The sequence below is a fragment of the Vigna umbellata genome, chromosome 1 (assembly GCF_029865625.1).
Source record: "Vigna umbellata cultivar VRB3 chromosome 1, Vumbellata_1.0, whole genome shotgun sequence".
In the NCBI taxonomy this organism is placed as follows: domain Eukaryota; kingdom Viridiplantae; phylum Streptophyta; class Magnoliopsida; order Fabales; family Fabaceae; genus Vigna; species Vigna umbellata.
The window spans coordinates 109,450,019-109,471,056 of NC_142165.1; the positions used below are offsets into that span (position 1 = coordinate 109,450,019).

Genomic DNA, 21,038 nt, shown 5'->3' on the forward strand with positions numbered 1-21,038 from the left:
CTTGAGAATGAGAGGGAAAGGTCAAAGATGCCCCTTGCATCTGTGCTCCACACGTGGCATGAGTTTGTTCCCATACCATATCTTCAAATTATATTTCAAAGATTTTTTATATAATGTTAAATTCACAAATAATAATAATAGGTTTTTAATTATTAATTTCTTCTCAGTAAAAAAAACACGACAACAATTGAATGATGCATGAATGTAACGGCGTGTCACAAAGTCCAAGTTTGGAAGCCAGAACCAGGAAAAAGAAAAGTTGCAACGAGTGGATTACGTAGCACAGGCACATGCTCCGTAATTAATTAATTAATTAATTAATTTAGTAAGTGAGTGGCTTTGGATGATGATGAAGCCATCACCAGCATTATTTAGTAAGATAGAATAATTATGAAAAAAAATGAATTTTAATAAAAAATAAGAAATAGTAATGTGAAATGAATGGAAAAAATAGGTGAAATATCATTTTTCATTATTTATCTTTATTTGCACTTGGGCTTTATTTAAGCAGAGGCAGAGAAGAGTGTAAGCAGGAGAGTGAGTGAGTTAGTGAGAATGGCTCTCAAGTCTCTGATTCTTTTGGCTGTGTTATCCTTTTCAGCACTGTCCCTGAGTCCTTCTCTTGCACAAGATAATGGCCTTGTCATGAACTTCTACAAGGAAACTTGTCCTCAGGCTGAAGACATCATCAAAGAACAAGTCAAGCTTCTCTACAAGCGCCACAAGAACACTGCTTTCTCTTGGCTCAGAAACATCTTCCATGACTGTGCTGTTCAGGTCATTCATTAATCTTGCGTTTTCTTTTTTCTTTGCAAGTTTCATGATCTTAAGCTTTTTACGGCTTTTGTCGGTTAATCTTTAACGAAAGAGTTTGCCTTTTCTTTTGGGTAGAGCTGTGATGCTTCACTGTTGCTGGACTCCACAAGAAGGACCTTGTCTGAGAAGGAGACAGACAGAAGCTTTGGTTTGAGGAATTTCAGGTACATTGAGACCATCAAAGAAGCTGTGGAAAGGGAGTGTCCGGGAGTTGTTTCCTGTGCTGATATACTCGTTCTCTCTGCCAGAGATGGCATTGTTTCGGTAATTAACACCTTGTCCTTTCTTTTTGTTTTCTTCCACTTCTCACTTTCCTCACCCTTTTTCATCTTTTAAGGAAGTTCACTTTTGAGAGCTAAATATGCTGTCCCAAATCTGTCAACTGTTTCTACCAGATCGCTCTATTTTTAGTGTGAAGGAAGTAGAATTTGGAGTCCATAATTGTTTTGGCAACTGCAAGAAATTATTCTTATAGTTAATGTTTTTGATTCAAGCCAACCAAATTTAATGTGTTGCAGCTAGGAGGCCCCCATATCCCTCTTAAAACTGGAAGAAGGGATGGTAGAAGGAGCAGAGCTGAAGTGGTTGAACAGTTCCTCCCAGACCACAATGAGTCCATTTCTTCAGTTCTTGACAAGTTTGGTGCCATGGGAATTGACACTCCCGGGGTGGTTGCTTTGCTTGGTATGCACTAATCTACATACACCCTTCCATAATCCATCATCTACATACACAATAAATTATTATGCAAATCTTGCACCACCGTACTTGATTATTTCATCCAAAATTTGGACTTTGTGACCTTAGTGGTCCCTGTATATGTAATAATTTCCCTTCATAATGCATACATAAATGTAAGTGGGCTCTGTATGATGATGAATCAGAGATAAAGATATATTAAACTTGAAAACAGCAGACATGAAAAAATGCTAAAGAAATTACATGCTCAGAAAGTGGCTTTATTGCTTGCTGATTTAAGTTATAATGATTGAGATATTTTGTTGAACAGGAGCACACAGTGTTGGTAGAACACATTGTGTGAAGTTGGTGCACCGTTTGTACCCGGAGATTGATTCGGCACTGAACCCCGACCATGTCCCTCACATGCTGAAGAAGTGCCCTGATGCCATTCCAGATCCGAAGGCCGTGCAGTATGTGAGAAACGACCGTGGCACCCCCATGATTCTAGACAACAACTACTACAGAAACATATTGGACAACAAGGGGTTGCTGATAGTGGATCACCAACTAGCCAATGACAAGAGGACCAAGCCTTATGTGAAGAAAATGGCCAAGAGCCAAGACTATTTCTTCAAGGAGTTTTCTAGAGCCATCACCTTGCTCTCTGAAAACAATCCTCTCACTGGCACAAAGGGAGAGATCAGAAAGCAGTGCAATCTTGCCAACAAGCACCGTGAGGAGCCTTGAAATTCTTCCTCCTTCTCTGTGAGGAAGAAATCTGTAAAATATTATGCTGTGTTTTATTTTAAATGAGTAGGTTGCCTTGTCGGCAGGTTCATGGGAATGTGAGGACCGTCACTGTTGTTTTTTTATTTCAATAAGGATGATATATTTAGTATGCTAGTAGAAGTTGGGTAGAAGGACATGTTCACGGTGTTAATTATGATATCAATGTATGCATGTGATTGCTGTCATGGATGACAGTGACAACAATATTTATGGTATCCACACTCAGAAGTTTGTTCTTTCTTTCAACATAATCATGATATTTACATTGCTATCTATACTATTCAAATAGGCTCCATGATAGAGACTAGATGAAGCAAAATTTAGGAATCTATCAAGTAACAAAATGCATAGTCTTTTTAAATTGTCCTCATTCTTTTGAATGTAGCTTGGCAAACACATTAAACCAAGCATATGTATAATTGCAGAGTAAAATAATTGCTCATAGATACTATCCTATGTATAACTGGTCCATCATAGTTAGATAAGATCTATGGTCATAAAGAGTTTAAAGTTATATGTACCACTTGTTAAAGTAGCCACCATAGCATTGCCATTATATAAAAGTGAAATATTTTACTTTTGGGAAAGGTAAAAAGATAAAGTGTTTTGGAAAATTATTGTTACCAATGCCTAGAATTCAAAGGCTTGTAACTTCACAGCATGCACCCACCACAGCATTTGAGATGAGAGTTCACAGTAATAGTTTTAAATATGATCAAAACCATACAAATCAGAAGAAACTTAACTAACAATTTTTTTATATTTATCTTATGTGATTTTATTTGAAGGTTAGAAAATTGAGTAAGCAATCAGTACGTAGATCTGGGACAAAAATAATAAATGGTTGGTAGGAAGTACAGAAGAACTCGTCTAACTGCATAAATTGGGTCCATCTTTGGATAGATAAATTGTAAGAAATCATTATTCCATAATTTATTAAAAATTTTATTAAAAACTGTATTCAAATTATTTTATTTAATAAAAATTGAGTCCAATATATCCATTAATAATTTTTTTATGAGTGAATATCTATCTTATTCATCTCTCAAAAAGAAAATCGTCTTTATTCAGATGGTTTATTTCTGTGTTTCAGAACAAATAACTGCAATTGTGTGCAATCAGCAATGAGAAATGACAGAATAGAAATTTGAAATTAAGCAGTGAAATATCAGAAAAAAGTGTGGAGGTCTTTGTTAGTAAGTCTTGGCAAATTGACTGGTGAGATTTGTTAGTTAAATATAAGTATTGTTTCACACTAAGACCAAAATTGAAATTGATTGAGGCAGACAGAACAATAAGATTGAAGAAAATGGGTCTTTCCCAAAAATGGATAAGGTTCTTAAAAAAAGCAATATGATATATGTGGACCACAATAGGAATTACTAGTAAAATAGTAAGTTTCATCATAAGTTATCAATAACCAAAACATGTCCATTTATGTTTTTCAAAAACTTCTTTTCCTCTTTTTAAATTTCACTGTAAAATAATTTTACTATTTCAAGTTATATTTAGTAAAAAAATTACATATGTTTCTTTAATTTTTTTTTTTAAAAAATCTTTCAAACAAAAATAAATATTCTTAATTTGGATTTTTTAATTTTTGGTTTTATGTTTTTGTTGAGTAATTAAGTTTTTTATTCTTAAATTATATATTTTTTTATTCTTAAATCATGCATATTTTATTAAGTGTATTTTTTTCTTAAAACTAAAAAATTTTACCCCTTGAACTGATTTTATCCTAGCCATATTTTTCAGCTATCCTATCATATTTAACTTAAAACTTCCATATATATTTTTTTGGTTTTTTATTCAATTATTTTTCAAATTAATTCAAGTAAATATAAACACAATAAAATACTGTGTTCATTTAACTACTATCAAAGCTTAGTTGCAATAGTACAAAAAGAAACTTAAAAATTGTTAAGAACATGGAGAACTATATGGAAAAAGAAATAAGATAAATAAGTACACAATATTAGTATGACATACCTCTAAAAACATGTCCTTGGTTTCATTATCTAAAGCAAGCTTAGCCTATCAATGGTCTTTCATATTCTACAGAAAAGGATTGCAATTATTGTTCTGTTAGCCATGGCTAAGTTCCTAATTTCTTGGTGTTTAAGATTACTGCACAGTTTAATAAATATGCGCACCAATCTAAAACAAACATGTAGTATTAAGCGTGCTTATAGAAAGATGTAATTAAAGAATTGCTTGATTGTACAGCAATCAGAAAAAATATAATATAGAAGAGGGTAAGAACATATTAAGGCTGGTAATGTTTTGTTACAAACTGCACAGAATTATTACATTCCGATTACATCATCTATGGCGTGTCATAGTGGCAATGTGTCCATCATTTGTGGAATGCAGGACTCAGCCTGAAGTGCTGCTATCAGTGTCACTGTTAGTTTCATGTGAGACTAAATCATTCTTTCTACTATCTTCTAGCGACTTTGGATGATTGAAATATGGCTGTGTTTGGATTGACAGGTAGTTTGCAGCAGCAGGAAAAGAATGATAACCATATGTGGAAGTATAGGGTCCAGGAAGAAATGCATTTGGTGGAGGCCAATACATCACTGGCACAAATGAACTTGCTGGCTGTGGTGGCAGCATACCATGATTACCAGAGACATTGGTAATGGAATTGACAAGAGCTGGATTTAGGATGTGAGAAATGTCTTGAGAAGAAACCTGAGATGGCATTGAATGAAATGCTGCCATTGCATATGTGTAAGCTGAGGAATAGCCTGTTAAACCAAATTCAGTAGCTGCTGAACTTGTTGGTGCTTCCTGTTGAGATGGGTTCTTTTGTTTGATGATGACATTAGGGTTCTTTTTTCCTTTGGATTTTGCAGGAAGTGTCTTCTTGGTTAATTTGTGGGGTTCAGGAGTACCCTGCTAGAACAACACAGTGTAAAAAGCTTGAAAAAGCTATCAAATGACATCAAGAACAAAAAGCTATTTTGAGGCCACCAAAACCAATACAAGTGTGATAAAATTGCTGCTATTATATGAAAACTTGTACACTTGTGTGTCATGTATAGAAATAAAATTTGATAGTTGAGTTTACTCCCTCAATTTGGTTTTAGAAATTGTTCATTGAGATTTTGAAAGAAAAACAACAGGAAGGTGACTCATACAAAGAACAGTGCATTACATGAGATTCATATTCTTACATTGTCACATCCGATTGAATGTGGAAGAAACAACTCCTCACCTTCAGCATCCTCATCAGTCCTGCAAAAGAAAAATTGGTGGTAAGTACTTTTTTCTGAGAATATTCTGATTTACATTAAATGTCTTCCTATTTAAGTTACATCCTCTGATTTAGAGCAATGCTCCTAAAAATTGTGCTGTTCTATAACAAGAAATACATGTATCTTGCTGTTTCATCTATGCTTAGATTGCTTGTTGCATATGACTAGATAGACCTGTAATATTTCTGAAGCAAGTCTAAGTTCCGGTATTTGGTTTCCCTTTGAACTATATAATCAGGAAATCCTGCCATAAACAGGAGTGTGATGCCCAAAGCCTTGAAGAAAAAGCTTCCACTGCGACAATGAACCAACACTGCCATTTGGCACATGAGTGGACCAAAAGACTTCAGTTTGTTTCTTCCCATCCTCTGTCTCACATATCTGTATTATTCAATCAAAAAATTACTCCATATAAATGTTTTGAAGTAAAATATTCATTTGAGCCAATGGCAATCATAATAAAGGAAAGTACTATGAAAAAAGGAAGTAGCAGTAGACCAATATCATTCCAAAACTTACTCATTTTGAGGAAGATTTCTTGTCCTTCCACCATATTTAATGCACAAGAATAACCATGATGGACAGCTATCGTCCGATGGACGCATGGCTCTTTCTTCTTCTAGTATCTCAACAGGACATAATACAGGATTTTCTCTATTTGGATAAAATATTTTCCTCCGAACACCAGGATTCTCGTATAAAACATGCTCCTACATAGATTGAAAAATAAATCATTACATGTATAAAATAGAAATATCTCTAACTTTTCTAAGTCTAAATTATGCTTGGCAAACCAGTGACTTGGTTGCATTCTTTTTCACGAGACTATAAATTTTAGGCAAAATGTTAGTTCCTGAAATTGTTACAAGATACCAATTACATCTTTTATAGTTTTAATATTCTCCACCTTTATATTCTTTGCACAAGTGGATAATTCAATACCCCATTCCAACTGTTGCAATCCCATTAAAATTGCTGGATGCAAAGAGCATGACACAAAAATGAAAACCAGAACTAAACACAATGTGACAAAAAGTGATCTCTTATTTTAATTGATTTGCTCCATCAGAGAAATAGCATTGTAAGGATTGCTCTTACCCCAGGGCTTTCTGGAGACAGGTATGGTTCTCCTTTGTTCAGAATGCTAAAATGATTGAAGTCCAGTTCGTACATATCCTCACATCCATGCCTTATGGCAAGTGATGCAAAAACTATGATTTTCCTTATAGTGTGGGACTGAGCATTCTTTTGTAGAAGGGCTTCAGACTCAATTATCCTTTTCACCTCTTTTGGGCAGAAAGCTAACTTCAGAGGCTTTCTACTATGTGATATGCGTTCGGATCCTGAGGAAGGGACCTCAGCTGCTGCTGTAAATGCTGCACTCTCCTTAATTTCTTTCCCTTGTAGTGTTTTCACTTCTCTCTTCTCGGATAATGGAGCTGATAATATGCAACTTTTCTTTTGATTTTCATGATCTTCTTGTCTCACATTACTGGCTGGATCACCAGAAAAATTTCCCATGCATGATGTATTTGATTCCTCGTCAACATCAACAGCTCGGTAACCTTTTTCTGCACTAACGGCTTCGTTTTTGTCATCAACTTCCTCATGTCTTTGGCTATTTTCCATATCATCGTCAAGATTTTCATCACATGCATCATCACTATCCGTTTCATTGAAATCTGCAACAGAGTTGCAGTCTTTAAATTTTTCGGCGTACAAATTTTGGACATTGTCCATGCTCATCCAATTAACTAAGCTCTTTGCTCGATCAATCTGCTTAGGAACAATGCCTTCAGTATCAGTCTTGTACTCTGAGGCCGTTTCACTTTTCACAGTATTCCTACTTTTTTTATCATCTACCATCTCTATCTTCTGCCTCTTGAAATTCTTCAAGCCTCTTGCAACTGCATGCTGATGATTTTCCTGATACCAAGGGAGATATTTTCACCTTTAATGATTAAACGGATGAAAACTTCAACAAACAAGGAACATGAATAATGTTTCTAATGTGTCATTTAATACAACTATACTAGATTTCAGCGTGCAATGTGCAGATACGTATAAGCATATATGCTAGATGATATACTATAACACTCCTTCTCAGCCGGTTCATCAAATTAGGACATGCCTTTTCATACATAACACTAAGTTTAAACAAGCAAGTGCTTATTTAAGTAAACATACAATTGCAAACAAGAAAACCTAGTCATTAATTGTTTAATGACTAACCGTACTTGAGATTCTTTGTTTCTTTCTCTTAACTGAGCTTCGAGCATTGATATTCTCTCCATGAGCTCTGCATTCTTCTTCCTTTCCCTCTCCAACTCGGCCGAAATCTCAGCAACAACAGTGACGCTATCTACTCTCACTTCTTGTTCTATAGCACACAATGACGAGGCATTGACCAAAGTAGCACAAGATTGGAGTTGTACCATTGGGAATTAAGTTAAATGATTACGTAAAGTGACAGATAGATACCCTATAAACCACTGATTAATAATAGTAAAAGAGAAAATTGTAGTTCCAAAGCAGAACTAACAGCAGCAGCAATGATACGTAATGTAAAGAACCAAAATATGACAGGAACGCATAACGTTAAGGTCTTTTGCTAAAACATATATATTCCCAACAGTTCATTGTTGGCATGGAAAATGGATTCTGAAATGGACCGTTTGACTGGCAAACGTGTATTGGGAAACACAAAGAAGAGAAGAGGTTTCACTCTGAGTGGAGGCCAAGAAGAGAAGTTAAACTCATTAGCCAATGCCAATAGACAGAGGCAAATGGCATGATAGTTATCTCAATGCAAGGCAAGAACGGAGTCCTTTTTGTTTTGAATTTTGATAAATATCATTTCTCAGTTTCGTAAAAGAAAAGGAGCACAGCGAGAGGGGAGGCATGCATTAGCATCACCACGTGCGCTTTTCTCTCTATATCATTGTATTCCGAGCCACACTTTTGCTATTACCTTCAGATCGCAGAAAAGCGAAATCTTTAACAGGTTTGTCTCACGAATTCACCATCCCAGATGCTTAAATCATATTGTAGCCTCTTAGTCTGAAAGGGTGGGCAAATTACATGTATCTAAATTAAAAAATTTGCATTAGAAGAAAAGCTGTGTATCTCTCTAATCGTCTTCTTTTGTGAGGATTCATTTGATTTTCGACTTTTCTTGGTCCAAAATATAGTGCTCTGGCTACAATACAGGTTCTATATTATTAAGCCATGTACTATGAGTACATATTTTTAGTTAGTTATTAACTTTGGGATAATACTAGACCAAGTTTAATGAAATATATATATATATATATATATATATACACACATACACACACATATATATATGCTGCTGAGACGCATAGAAGGGAATGTGCACCTTTGGTGCTTGGTAAGGTTTAATTAATCTGCAGCATGCATAGCTTGGTGGCTTCATTTTTTATGTACAATGCATTCATCTTCTCTGCTACTGGTCATGACAACTCACCGTCATGTTTTAATTACAGTTGCATTGCGTTGTCTTTTCTTTAAAGTGTGAGGCTGTTACCATGTTAACAGTTTGGAGCATCCGAGGCAACATTCACATATATTATTCTATTGTTTAATTCAACTCTGTCCACTGCGTTGCTGTTTCAAACTTACAATGTCAAATGTTACATTTCCACTTCCACCCTTTGGCCACAGAAAGATGCCAACCCTTTAAAAAGCTTCTCATCTTTGATGTTTTCATAACTTCTGAGAGGCCTTTTTTCTCTTAACTCATATTTCTCCGTTTGTTGTAAAATTATTACTATATAATAATAATTTCTCTTTCCCAGACACACAGATACAAAGGAAAGGGGTGCACACGTGCATATATATAATCTTATAGTTGGTGGGGTGCATAATAGGCAGTATAAAAAACAATCTCACGTGGATGAGTAACTTAAATTGTTGTCTCTTAATACAATATTTGTCAGGGGAATATGAAGCTAAAACCTTGGATACCATCTTATTAATATTAAACAAACTTTATTAGCGTCAGGAATTTCTCCTTTTGCAACAATTGGTACGCCCTTTGATTATTCTTTGGAGCTGTGGCCAGTTTACTTTGAGGTTACCCCAAGAAATGAAATATGTGAAACTTCGGACCCACGATTCTACTGACTTCTCAGGATTATTTAAAAACTACAAAAAGGAAAGAAACAAAAACCTTATGATGACTGCATTTCTAGTTTCTTTTGCCTGATTCTGTCTAAAGTTTACTGCAATGCTTTTGCAACAGATCATAAAATGCAGTTGTTCTCTGTGTGTACTACTGCACTTTCTTGTCATCAAGGTCATTGTTTTGGAAGATGCTCAGTAAACTGACATTAACCAAGTTAAACTTTTCACATTTGAGAGATAAAACCAAAATGTACTGGACACATGCAACATACCACATAATATATACATAAGGTAAGTTTTAAGAAGTTACAATGCACCGACATCACTAACATAATGTGTAAAATTAAATAAAGCCTAAATCTTAAGTTAAAGGAGAGAATCAAAATTTCAAAACTGAATACGAATCATTATAAAATACTCATTTAATTGATGTGACATTCCTATTTATATTTGTACCCAGGGTCTGTTTGGTTTAGCAAGGTTAAACTGAGGTTTGCAGGGGACTTGCTAGCACTTTTTCACTAAGTTCTGGCCTTTTTAATACACTACTTTTAAAGTAGTAATGTTTGAGCTTATGATGTACACATTACTTTTTTTCTCTCTCAAGTTTATCCTTAGCTATCTTAATTAAAGTCTTATTTTATCCTCTCTCAAACAAAAGCCAAAAAGTATTATACATATTTCACTTACAAAACTATAATTTCACACTTTTAGATGTTGTGGTATGCCACCATTACATTATCATCTTGATAAAAGACACTGCTGAATCTAGAGCACCAATATGTCTAGAGGACCACTTGTAAAGTAAATTTGGAAACATGATGAATACAAGGAATATATGAATTTATAACGAAAAGAAAGCACAAGCCATTTCAGATTTATGTTCTAATTTAACTTTTTCGATTAACTTCAAATGTAACCAACTAACTTATCAAATATCTCACATAAACTCTTCTCTACTATTAGGTATAGAGTAACCATCTAATCACTATTTATTATTTTTTTTTCAGTCAAATTAAAACAATGAAAATATACAAAATACAAAGAATATTCAGACCATTTAAGTAATTGAGATCAATTTAATCAACAGAGATAAACTACCTAGAATAAAGTAATAGACATAAAGATGTCCAATAGGATAAGATAGGCCACAACATATGGAGCATTAAAACAAGAGATGATTTACCTCTTATTACAGCTCTAATAACTCTAATCAATAGGGATAAAAATGAAGAAAATATAGCATTAACACAGAAGATTAAATTGTCAGAACATCATGCCAAAAAAGTTCAAGTTTGCACTTCAATATAAAGGTCAAGGAAAATAGTTCCCTCCCTTGATTACTTGTTACTTGGCCACCATAAAAATGATAACTCCATATAGTACAGAAGTATCCTAATATAAAAATTCAGTTTTCCAAGTCACTTGTAAAATGTGACAGCTGAACTTATAAAAATTACAGAACAAGCAATCCGAAAGACACAACAGGATCTTTGTAATAAATTGGGATTGCAAAGAAATATCATCAATGCATGAAGTGAATTGTCACATTCCCGGAGATAGTGCTTTTTCGCAACAGGAATAAGTCACTACTCAACCAATTAGTGGATTAGCTGACCCTCCCTGCTGTGGCATTCCACTTCTCATCATTGCACAAAATTCCTCGTAGTTTATTCTCCCATCCTGTTAGTGGGAGAATTGTTAGTAACAGCATCAATGGTCTACCGTCATTAAACAAACTATAACCAACTTACATTATCTGTATCCACCTCAGAGATTATTTCCTTTATTGTTGCTTCATCACCCATTCCATGTTGGGTCATAGCAGTCTCCAATTCATCTCTAGTAATGTACCTATACATGAATTTAAAGACCATTCTTATCCATCAACCTTGTGTAACCCTCAAGCCTCATGCTATTGATAGTCTTAAAGTGAATTAATGCAGTTCAACAGAGAAATGTTACTGATAAAAAGTACTATCTAATATGGACCTGGAGACTAAAAGAAACAAATTCAAATTCTCATAAGTTTGTCAACAACGTTGAAGAACTCGACTAGAATCAAACCAGAGGATGAAACAGTTCAAAACTTCGATGATGGGTGATTTTAAACACAACATTATCTAGTTGTCTGAAAACAAAAGGTTAGAAAGAAATTGCAACACTTAAAATACCAGTTTTGTAAAACTCACCCACTGTTATCCTTATCAAAATACTGGAATGCTTTGTAAAGATGTTCATCTCGTTCAAGTCTGTGCCTATGCATTGTAGCCGAAATGAATTCAAGATAGTCGATTGAGCCATTTCCATCAACATCAGCCTGAGAAAAATTATGCATAAGAACAAGATATAGTGAATGCACAAATGTTCAACTAGTTATGCTCATGATAAGGATATGTGACTACTAACTACTTACAGCATCCATGAGTTGCTTCACTTCAGCCTCAGACAATGTTGATCCAATTCGAGCCAAGCCAGTCTTCAATTCTTCATAGGTAATTGTGCCACTATTGTCAGTGTCCATATTTGCAAACATTGCTTTCAGACCTTTAATCTCCTCTTCTGATAGATTTTCGGCAATAACCTCGAGAAATTTCCACCAATGTCAGTAATGGAGAAATACATACAGAAAAAAAAAAAAAAAAAAAAAAAAAAAAAAAAAAAACTGGATTATGTAACTCAAAAAATGCTTCTCAACGGCATACAATGAATTGAGAGGATAACTTCAAGAATAAAAGCAGTATCTAGAAACCTAGAAGCACACATACAACGCAAATACATAGTATAAAGTATAAAATTATATTTATAAAACACAAATCTTCAATCAAGAGAGAGAATTGAACTTGTAAATATGAGCTCAAGCCATCATAGGTGTAGATGCTTTAATTTGTCTAACTACTATTGGAATAAGACTATAGGTACAGCAGTTTTTAGAAATAATATGAATAAGGAGTAATTCTTAAGTATTTGTACTTCCTTGTGGAAAAGTTGAAAACTTCAGGACATCAGTTTTGCTGTAAAATAATTTATATCGATAACATACAATATGTCAGTTTTAGACACAAGTCTTTGATTCCATGACATTGTTGTATTAAACATGGTGAAAAGAAATTGAAAGGGCCAGTTGAAAAGACATTATTAACTACTTTCAGGTGAAAGCAACAGAGGCTTATATACTATACAGAACAAACAGAAGTACTTTAATAATATTGTAGCTGTAATCGTATTCCATAATGGGTAAGTTTAAATTTGTTTGTGTACGCAATATAACAAGTGCAATCAAAAGAGAATCATCATCCCTCAACAATTATCAAGGACCATCAGAAATGGACATTGACAGTAGATGTCTTAATTCAAGTTTGATGCCATACCTTTAATGCAAGCTTCTTGAGCTTATTCATTGCCCTGAATTGTTTCATTCTGGATAGAACTGCACTATCGATTGGTTTATCAGATGCCTCTCCACCTTCTCTCATCCACGGGTGTTCTTACCAAACAAAATCATCAATCTTAATCAGGTTTAGATTGAACAAATAGAAAAACAAAAAAAAAAAAAAACAAGACAAAACAGTGCCAACTCAAATGAGTAATGAGAAAATTTACTTAGTTGATGATATTTTGATAGTAACTTATTGTTGGTAGGCTATTAACATTCCCCGGATAGGATTTTGCGATAGGATTTTGCTGGCTGGTTCTTACTTTTACAGTTCAACACACAATAAACTATTCTCGCTGTCTCTATATACGGAACTTGAGAAAGTCGACACAGCAAGTAGAAGCACTCAAAATTTGTAACAAAAATGGAAAGGAGGAAAAGCAAACTGCTAAACTGATAATAATGTAAATAATAAAACTTTTAATTTAAACAAATGAGTGGCATTATGACAGTTACTTGAGTCAAATTAGAAATGGTAGTCTAATACCAAGGACTTGTGCAGAAGTAATCCGCTTCTTTGGATCTTGTGTCAGCATCTTCCTGACTAGATCTTTGGCGCTGTCTGATATGGATGGCCATGGTTCACTTGCAAAATCAAGTTCACCTTCCAATATGGCGTTAAATATTCCCTTCTCAGTTTCTGCAAAAGATAATAGAAACATATTCTCACACCTATTATATGCTGAATAGTTCATTTTTAAATAAGAAACTCAACCATAAACAATAGATATGCGACATTGTCAAACTACAATTAGATCTTACCAGCCCAAAAAGGTGGTACACCACTGAGAAGAATATACAATATGACGCCTGCACTCCAAATATCTATTTCTTTTCCATAACTACGACGCAATACCTCGGGAGCAACATAGTAAGCACTGCCAACCATATCATGATATACCTTCCCTGAAAAAATTTAGAAAATACTATGAATTATCAAATGCAAATTGTGAAAGTAATAGCCGTATCAGGTAACAATACGTAGGTCCTTTAGAACGACCATAGCAGTCAAATGGAATCAGAATTCAACATAAGCTGTAACGAACATGACAAAATTATTCAATTCTGTGGATACACTTCAATGTCACCTGCTGAAAAGGAATTAAAAAGCAATGTAGCATCGGATCTGAAATTTGCTTAACAAAATGTCACCTACATCACAAAATCAAATATTATTTTTACAATGGATGTCCTGATCAGATAACTACATCAAGAATCAATCTCACTCCTATAAGTCCTTAGTATAGAATCATCTGTTCCAAATCCAAGAATCATTGACAGGATAGCCAACAGCTATCAAGGTGATATCTATATATATATATATATTAAACAAACATCTCACAGTCAACGGAGTGTGTTGGCCTTTAAAGTTCCCAAATGACACAGGTCACGTTATAGGTAAGTTTGACCTGGCAATAGAACTCTGAAAACTTATCCTATCATAGCTTTCATGAATTGATGAGTCAACTTAATATTGATGCCCAAATGGTTCACCAGTAAAGTATAGAACAAAAGAAAATCAGCATCCGAAGTAGCACAACAATGCAAACAGAAAATAAACAAATCAGAAATAAATAACATCAAAGCGAAAAAAGGAACAAAATTTCTATCATGGTTCAGCGCTTACTGCCTCCTGAATATCTAAAACAGGGAGGGGGTGAAAGTGAAAGTGATGGTAACCTTCTTCAATGAAGACAGAGAGTCCAAAATCAGTAGCCTTGAGCGTAGCATCGTCATCCTTAGAAGAGAGCAGGAAATTTTCGGGCTTGAGATCGCGGTGCAAGACTCCCATGAAGTGGCAAATGTGAACAACGTTGACAATGGCGCGGCAGAGTGAGGCGGCGGCTCTCTCAGAGTAATGACCCTGGGCGATGATCCGGTCGAATAGCTCCCCGCCGGCGCAGAGTTCCATTACAAGGTGGACCGACATCCTGTCCTCGTACGCCCCCTTGAACTCCACAATGTTGTTCTGCCCAGACAAATGCTGCATGATATGAATCTCCCTCTTCATATCCTCCCTGTCCGCCTTCGACACCAGCTTCCTCTTCAGAATCGACTTGCACGCGTACGTGATTCCGGTGGCATTCTCCGTGCACAGATACGTTACCCCGAATTGCCCTCTTCCCAGTTCCTTCCCCAGAGTGTAGTACTTCTTTATATCCTCAAAGGGTTTGCCCAGAATCGTGGTGTCGGGTTTCTGCACCGCCCTCGCATTCTGGGTCGGAGAAAGATTGGGTTTTGGTGCACTCGCTACCACCTCCGACGGTCTTTGTGGTTTGGGAGGAGGTGATGTTTGAGCCTGAGCAACAGTGGTGGTAGGTGGTGGTTGAACAGTGTTTTGACTACCACTGCCACTGCCACTGCGAGTGCCTGATCCATAAGCAGAGCTGAATTCTGCGTTTGATTTTTTCTCCTTGCTGCCGTGACAGCCCATTTTCTGCTGGGAAGGATTTGGGAGAAGATTGAGAAAAGAGTGAGAGAATGAGATGGAAGGAGGTAGTTTACAGTGATGTGGGCAGAAAGTAGAAAAGAGGGATAAAAGGCAGCTACTGTCCAAGTCCAACCGATAGTGACACTGTCAACACATGCTGTGAAAAACATTGAATATTTTCGAATCCGACCATTTTTATTTATTTTCTAAACAAATACAATCATAAATAAATTAAGAATCAAATAGATTGATGATGACACCCGAGGAAGTAAAGGAAAAACTGGTGCAAATAATTTGGTTTGGTTTGGATTTTAGTTTTAGTTGATTACAGATCATTCGCGCAAATCTCACACCATTTCCACTCTATCAAGCACCTACTGTACAATATTCAAGTTTATTATTAAGGAAAAAAAAATGTTTCTTATATGTCTATGAAGAATTTGTTTTAAACATAGAGCTGTAGGCAGTAATAATGGGGGTGTAGAAAACAAAACTCAGAGCAATGTCAACTTCATTAGATCTGGGTCGCTATCTTTTGTTGGGCTACCAACATGCCCATGTTGGTCTTAAGGAACCCTTTCTGTATCCTTATACTTTCCTTTCAGCACCTTTATAAATATGAAATCCCTACTCTACCTTTATAGTTTTAAAGTATCCTCTGAATGACATAATCTGAAATTTAAAAACAAAGTTTTGAATTGAATAATCTAGAGAGTACTCTTGATTTTAAGATTATAAAATTTAAAAAATTTAAATATGTTTTTAGTACTTGGTAATATAAGAAATTTAAAGTTTACTTTTCTCAAAAAGTTTATATAGAATTTACCATCATATTTTATCAATGTTTGGAATGCATCTCCTCATTCAATGGTTTAAGCAGGAAAAAATATGGATATTTTGCTCTTCAATTTGTTGAGGATGACTTTTGGAGAATGGTTAAAATTTTAAACAATGTTTGAATTCAAGAAATATATTAAAAACTTTAGATTTTTGTTGTTGAAGTATTGTAATTTGTGTATTTTATTTAAATTGGTAGGTCAAAATCAATAAACACCACCTGATGTAACAAAACACTTGAAAGTTTTATTTTTCATAAAAATATATGTGATAATCGATTATCATTGGTAGGTATCAATAGACTCTTCGATTTTTTAACCTAATTTTTAAAACAAATGTTTATATATATTTACCTAAAGAGTTATATGCTAAAGAAACTCTAAGTGTTTTTGAAAAAAAAGTTTTGAAAAACTTAGTGCAGGAGTAGAGTGAGAACTTTCAACTGAATTTTTCTAAATGATTAAAAGTTGCTATGAAAATTATTCATTATTTACGTGTCAAACGAAGTGTTGTTCATTTTTTATGTTCATTTTTTGTGTCTCAGAATATAAGTATTTATAATCTTAATTCAATTATATGTTACTGTAAATTTTGGTTACTTTTTAGTGATTAGTTAATATTTTTTAGAAAAATTAACAATTAAAACATAAATTTTTTAATTTAAACCAGTATAAAACTACTGGTGTAATTTTTTATTTTCCTACACTCTTTATCTTTATCATTATTATTTATTAAAAAAATTGATTTTAGTCATAAAATCAGTTTATATAGGGAGAAATTTTTAAGACACCACTTTTGTTAAATAAACCGATTCAGTGTCTCTTAGTTCTTTTCAACACATTAACATTCCACTAAACGATTGTAATAATCACGGTACATTCTAACCATTCGTATTAAAATGTTAACGTTGACTTTTTTAATTCACACATATATTTCTCTTTTAAAAACATGCCCTCCTTCCATAAAAGCATTATAAATTAGAGATTACTAATTTTATTGTTATTTCCAATATTAAAATACATATTTTATTTGAGGGAAATTATATATGATATTTGGGTGGCAGCAAGAGTGCGAAACCAGTGGTCATAAAGCCACCTCACTTCTATCAGTTGCGTCATTTTCATGCAAAACAACCTTCCTACCATTTTCTTCTCATTCGTCTCCATTTTTCAAACAATAAATTCTAATCGAATATAGTCATTTCCATTTTTTCTTTATTGCTACCTTCCTTCCATTTCTATTTCACTTTTTTTTTAAGAAAACAAGATTATTATCAAGAAAATAAAAGATTTCAGATTTTATGCGGGGAATATGCGACTCTAACATAAAGTGCAGTTTGTATCACATCACCTGTAATTTAACTGCTGAGTATGTGAGTTTTTCTTTTTCTTTTTCTTTTCTTATATATAGATATTCATTTTTAATTCACTTCCAATGTAAGGCGTGTATATATATATTTACTCAATTATTACAAAATCTAACTATCTCATATAAAATATTTTTAATATGGCAATGAATATATATAAATATTTTTACCTTATCAATGAGAAACGTCAGTGGTTTATTTAATGTAGCCGAGTGTAAAAGTAGGGAAATAAAAAGATGGTCTTAAATATTTTTCAGCCGTTATATGTGTTTAATAATTATTTAAAAATAAAAAAGAATGAGGTTATTGTTTGGAAAAGGTGATAAACTTGAAGAATATATGTGATTCTGAGAATTTGCACAAGAACCAACCAACCGAAGTTCCGTTGGAGACTTTGTTTAGTTAATCGAAATTTCATGCTTCGTGCTCCCTCCTCTGTCTCCTTCTCATCCAACTTTCAATGCTAAAATATTCTTATTATGACTTCAATTCTATGGAATACCAAATTATCCCAAAACAGATTTTATAACATCTCATGTTATACAATACAGATCCACTCTCTTTCTCCCACCAATCACCTCCGGGTCGGACTCTATTAACCCGACTCCACCACCCCAATAATTCCCCACCCATCACTCGTTCAATTTTAATAATAATAACCCAAAAAAATAAACACTAAATCTATCTGTTTAATCTCTTTTTTAAATTCCCCAAAATTTTTAAATCGGCCACCACCCATGATAACTAACTATAAGGATCGAATGTTCCAAAAATCAAACCGGAGCAAACAACTCAGCCGTCGAACCCGGTCTGGCTCCAAACGGCTTCGCGAACTCGTCTCATGTCGCGGCCCTTTAACGTGCGCCCCACGCCCTCGAATACCGAGTTCGACGCCATCTGGCGGCTGCGCGCCAGATACTCGTGTGGCGGAACCATCTCGGGGTCGTTATCGTCGAAGGCGTCGTCCATCTCGTGCATCAACTCGACCGAGTCGACGCGGAGGATCTTGCTCCAGTCAGGCACGTTCACGGGAGCTGACGTGGCCATTTGGTGATGGCGACCACGTGGCGACGACGACACGGTGTCGTGCTGCGCGCGGTACTGGTGGTGCACGATTCTCGTGGCGCCACCACCACCACCACCACTTGACCCGTTCGGATCCTCGAATGCCAACGACAAACCCCCCACGTGACGGTGCCCCTGCTGTTCCCTGCTGTTCCGACGCCGCGGCCACTCGCGTGGCTCCCACTGGCCAGGCGAGGCATTGACGTCTCCTTCGCGGTCTTCCGGCGTGGACCACACGTCCTCTTCCCGGAACTCGGAGGGTTCGACGGCGGCGGAGCCCTGGGGTGAGTAGATTGTTCCGAAGAAGCGCTCGCTTCGGGCCGTGGCGGGGAATTTTCGACCCTTGGCCATTTGCGCTTCTTGTTCCTGTTCGTGTTTGGAACCTGGTTTTGCTTTGGCATAAGCTTTGAGCGTAGCGGTGGAGGTGTTTATATAGCCTCTTTTTCTCTCTCTCTAATTTCATTTCAATTTGAGTTTCAACCTCATTTTGTCTGCATTTCCTCCCATCCTCTCCGGTTAAAACTGAAGCTGTCAAAGTAACTAATACAAACATTTTTCAAAGTACATACGAAACAAAACATTATTCAACACTTTTATACACACCTTGAGTTCTTTTTCAAATTATCACTCTTTATAACACGATTTTTATCAAATTCCGTACATCAATTATTCATACCATTAACTACGGGTCATATTCAAAGTACACTCGTAATTCTAATCATTCTGTACTTTTGAGACGAGTCACTTTAAAATGTTTACAATAATAATAAAATAATTTTTTAAGAAATGTCTCTGATTGTAAGTTTTTTAGAACAACAAATACCATATACGCTAAGGTTTTATAGCCTGACTTTTTCTCGCATGAAAATATTTAAAAAACATTACTTCATTCATTGAATTTGGATTTTCTCTCATACAAATTAAACATAAGAATCATATTTAATAAATCATGATTATTTATTATACGTAGAGTGAAAATTGGATAACACATTTATAATCATTTGACATACTTAATTTAATAAGGATAAAACAATCATAAAAAATAATTTTTATACTTTTTTAAAAAATAATAAAATAAAAAATAATGTAAAAAGGTTATCTATATCAAAATATCATTTTTTTTATATTTATTACTATATATCTAGCGTCAAAATAGAAACCAACTAAAACAATTAAAAAAGAGGGACAGGGAATATTAGTGTAACAATGACTTTGCTAGCTTTTATTGGATCACATTAAACACAACTAAAAGCAACAAAAGATGAAACTTTATTTAACAGGATTACTTGGGTTTATCGTGAATAGGAGATGATACAAATAGTTAATTATTTTTATGAGTAACGGGTACGATCTAAATATTGATTTATTAATAATGAGAAAAATAAAATAAACTCATAGAAATATCTTAAAAAGAAAGGTAAAGTAATATTAGAAATCGTTTAAGAAAAAAAGTAAGAAGACTATATTTATTGATAAAATATTTAGTTTCATTTCTTAATTGTCGTTCAATAGACATTTGAATAAAAGATCACGTTTTTTCGAAGAGAAATGTTAGTATCTACACCCTCTTTTGAATATATTTTTTATTATTTTTTTTAAATCATAATTTTTACGCTCAAGTTTTAATAAATGTTAATAATAATAAAGAAATAAAAGTTCTAAATTTACTAGTCTTTTTCACTTTCTGGAATAGTTGATGTGTAGATATATATCCAATCATAACAATGATTGAAAATTACTAGCATCTTACTACTTTCACTTTCACGAATGAGTTAAATAAAAATGATTTATTTAATCATAAAAAAAAACATTCATGTAAGCTTGTTTTCCAGATAAACGTGAAATTTGTGTAATATAAAAAGTGAAAAAAAAAATCAAACATGTGAATATATAATTAAAAAGTTGGTTTTTGATGCATAAAAAGAATTCTATAAATGTTACTATAAAGACTATTGTTTATTGCAAAAAATAAATAAAATAGAGTGAAGTATATAAACAAGAGAGTAAGTTATTGAGAGAAAATGAGAAGTATCCTTACTCGTTATAATATTTGCAATAAGGATGTTTTAAGATATGTCTCCATCCTAAGAAATGGGTTTAAATGTTGTTACCAAAAAAAAAATTGTAAAATTATTATTATTTAATTTACATACTTTAAATTGACAGATAGACAGAGAAAATAATGCAGAAATGGCATGGTTACAAGCA

At 34.3% G+C, this 21,038-nt stretch overlaps 4 protein-coding genes across 5 annotated transcripts; 1 reads left to right on the forward strand and 3 right to left on the reverse strand.

The window, feature by feature from the left end:
- Positions 1-521: 521 nt before the first annotated feature.
- PRXR1 (Peroxidase superfamily protein) lies at positions 522-2,526 on the forward strand. Its single transcript, XM_047308268.2, has 4 exons — positions 522-777; positions 892-1,080; positions 1,335-1,500; positions 1,826-2,526. Exons 1-4 carry the CDS (start codon positions 556-558, stop codon positions 2,242-2,244), a joined length of 996 nt encoding a protein of 331 aa, XP_047164224.1. The 5' UTR covers positions 522-555; the 3' UTR covers positions 2,245-2,526.
- Positions 2,527-4,473: 1,947 nt separating this feature from the next.
- Positions 4,474-8,702, reverse strand: LOC124833631 (uncharacterized). Of its 2 annotated transcripts, none has more exons than XM_047308153.2 (6): positions 7,787-8,702; positions 6,648-7,475; positions 6,069-6,259; positions 5,724-5,930; positions 5,469-5,529; positions 4,474-5,190 (listed from the first exon to the last, which is right to left on the reverse strand). In XM_047308153.2, the coding sequence occupies exons 1-6, from the start codon at positions 7,985-7,987 to the stop codon at positions 4,663-4,665; spliced, it is 2,016 nt and encodes a 671-aa protein (XP_047164109.1). In that variant the 5' UTR covers positions 7,988-8,702; the 3' UTR covers positions 4,474-4,662. The 2 variants fall into 2 exon arrangements, with proteins under 2 accessions (XP_047164109.1, XP_047164110.1); XM_047308154.2 differs by having other exon boundaries at positions 4,474-5,187; positions 7,787-8,700.
- A 2,270-nt stretch (positions 8,703-10,972) lies between these two features.
- LOC124833643 (calcium-dependent protein kinase 2-like) lies at positions 10,973-15,695 on the reverse strand. Its single transcript, XM_047308168.2, has 8 exons — positions 14,812-15,695; positions 13,894-14,037; positions 13,619-13,771; positions 13,067-13,182; positions 12,112-12,279; positions 11,888-12,015; positions 11,450-11,549; positions 10,973-11,378 (listed from the first exon to the last, which is right to left on the reverse strand). The coding sequence occupies exons 1-8, from the start codon at positions 15,563-15,565 to the stop codon at positions 11,289-11,291; spliced, it is 1,653 nt and encodes a 550-aa protein (XP_047164124.1). The 5' UTR covers positions 15,566-15,695; the 3' UTR covers positions 10,973-11,288.
- A 2,576-nt stretch (positions 15,696-18,271) lies between these two features.
- On the reverse strand, positions 18,272-19,244 carry LOC124833666 (protein S40-5-like). The gene has a single exon (XM_047308196.2). The coding sequence runs from the start codon at positions 19,179-19,181 to the stop codon at positions 18,558-18,560; it is 624 nt and encodes a 207-aa protein (XP_047164152.1). The 5' UTR covers positions 19,182-19,244; the 3' UTR covers positions 18,272-18,557.
- Between the last annotated feature and the right edge of the window lie 1,794 nt (positions 19,245-21,038).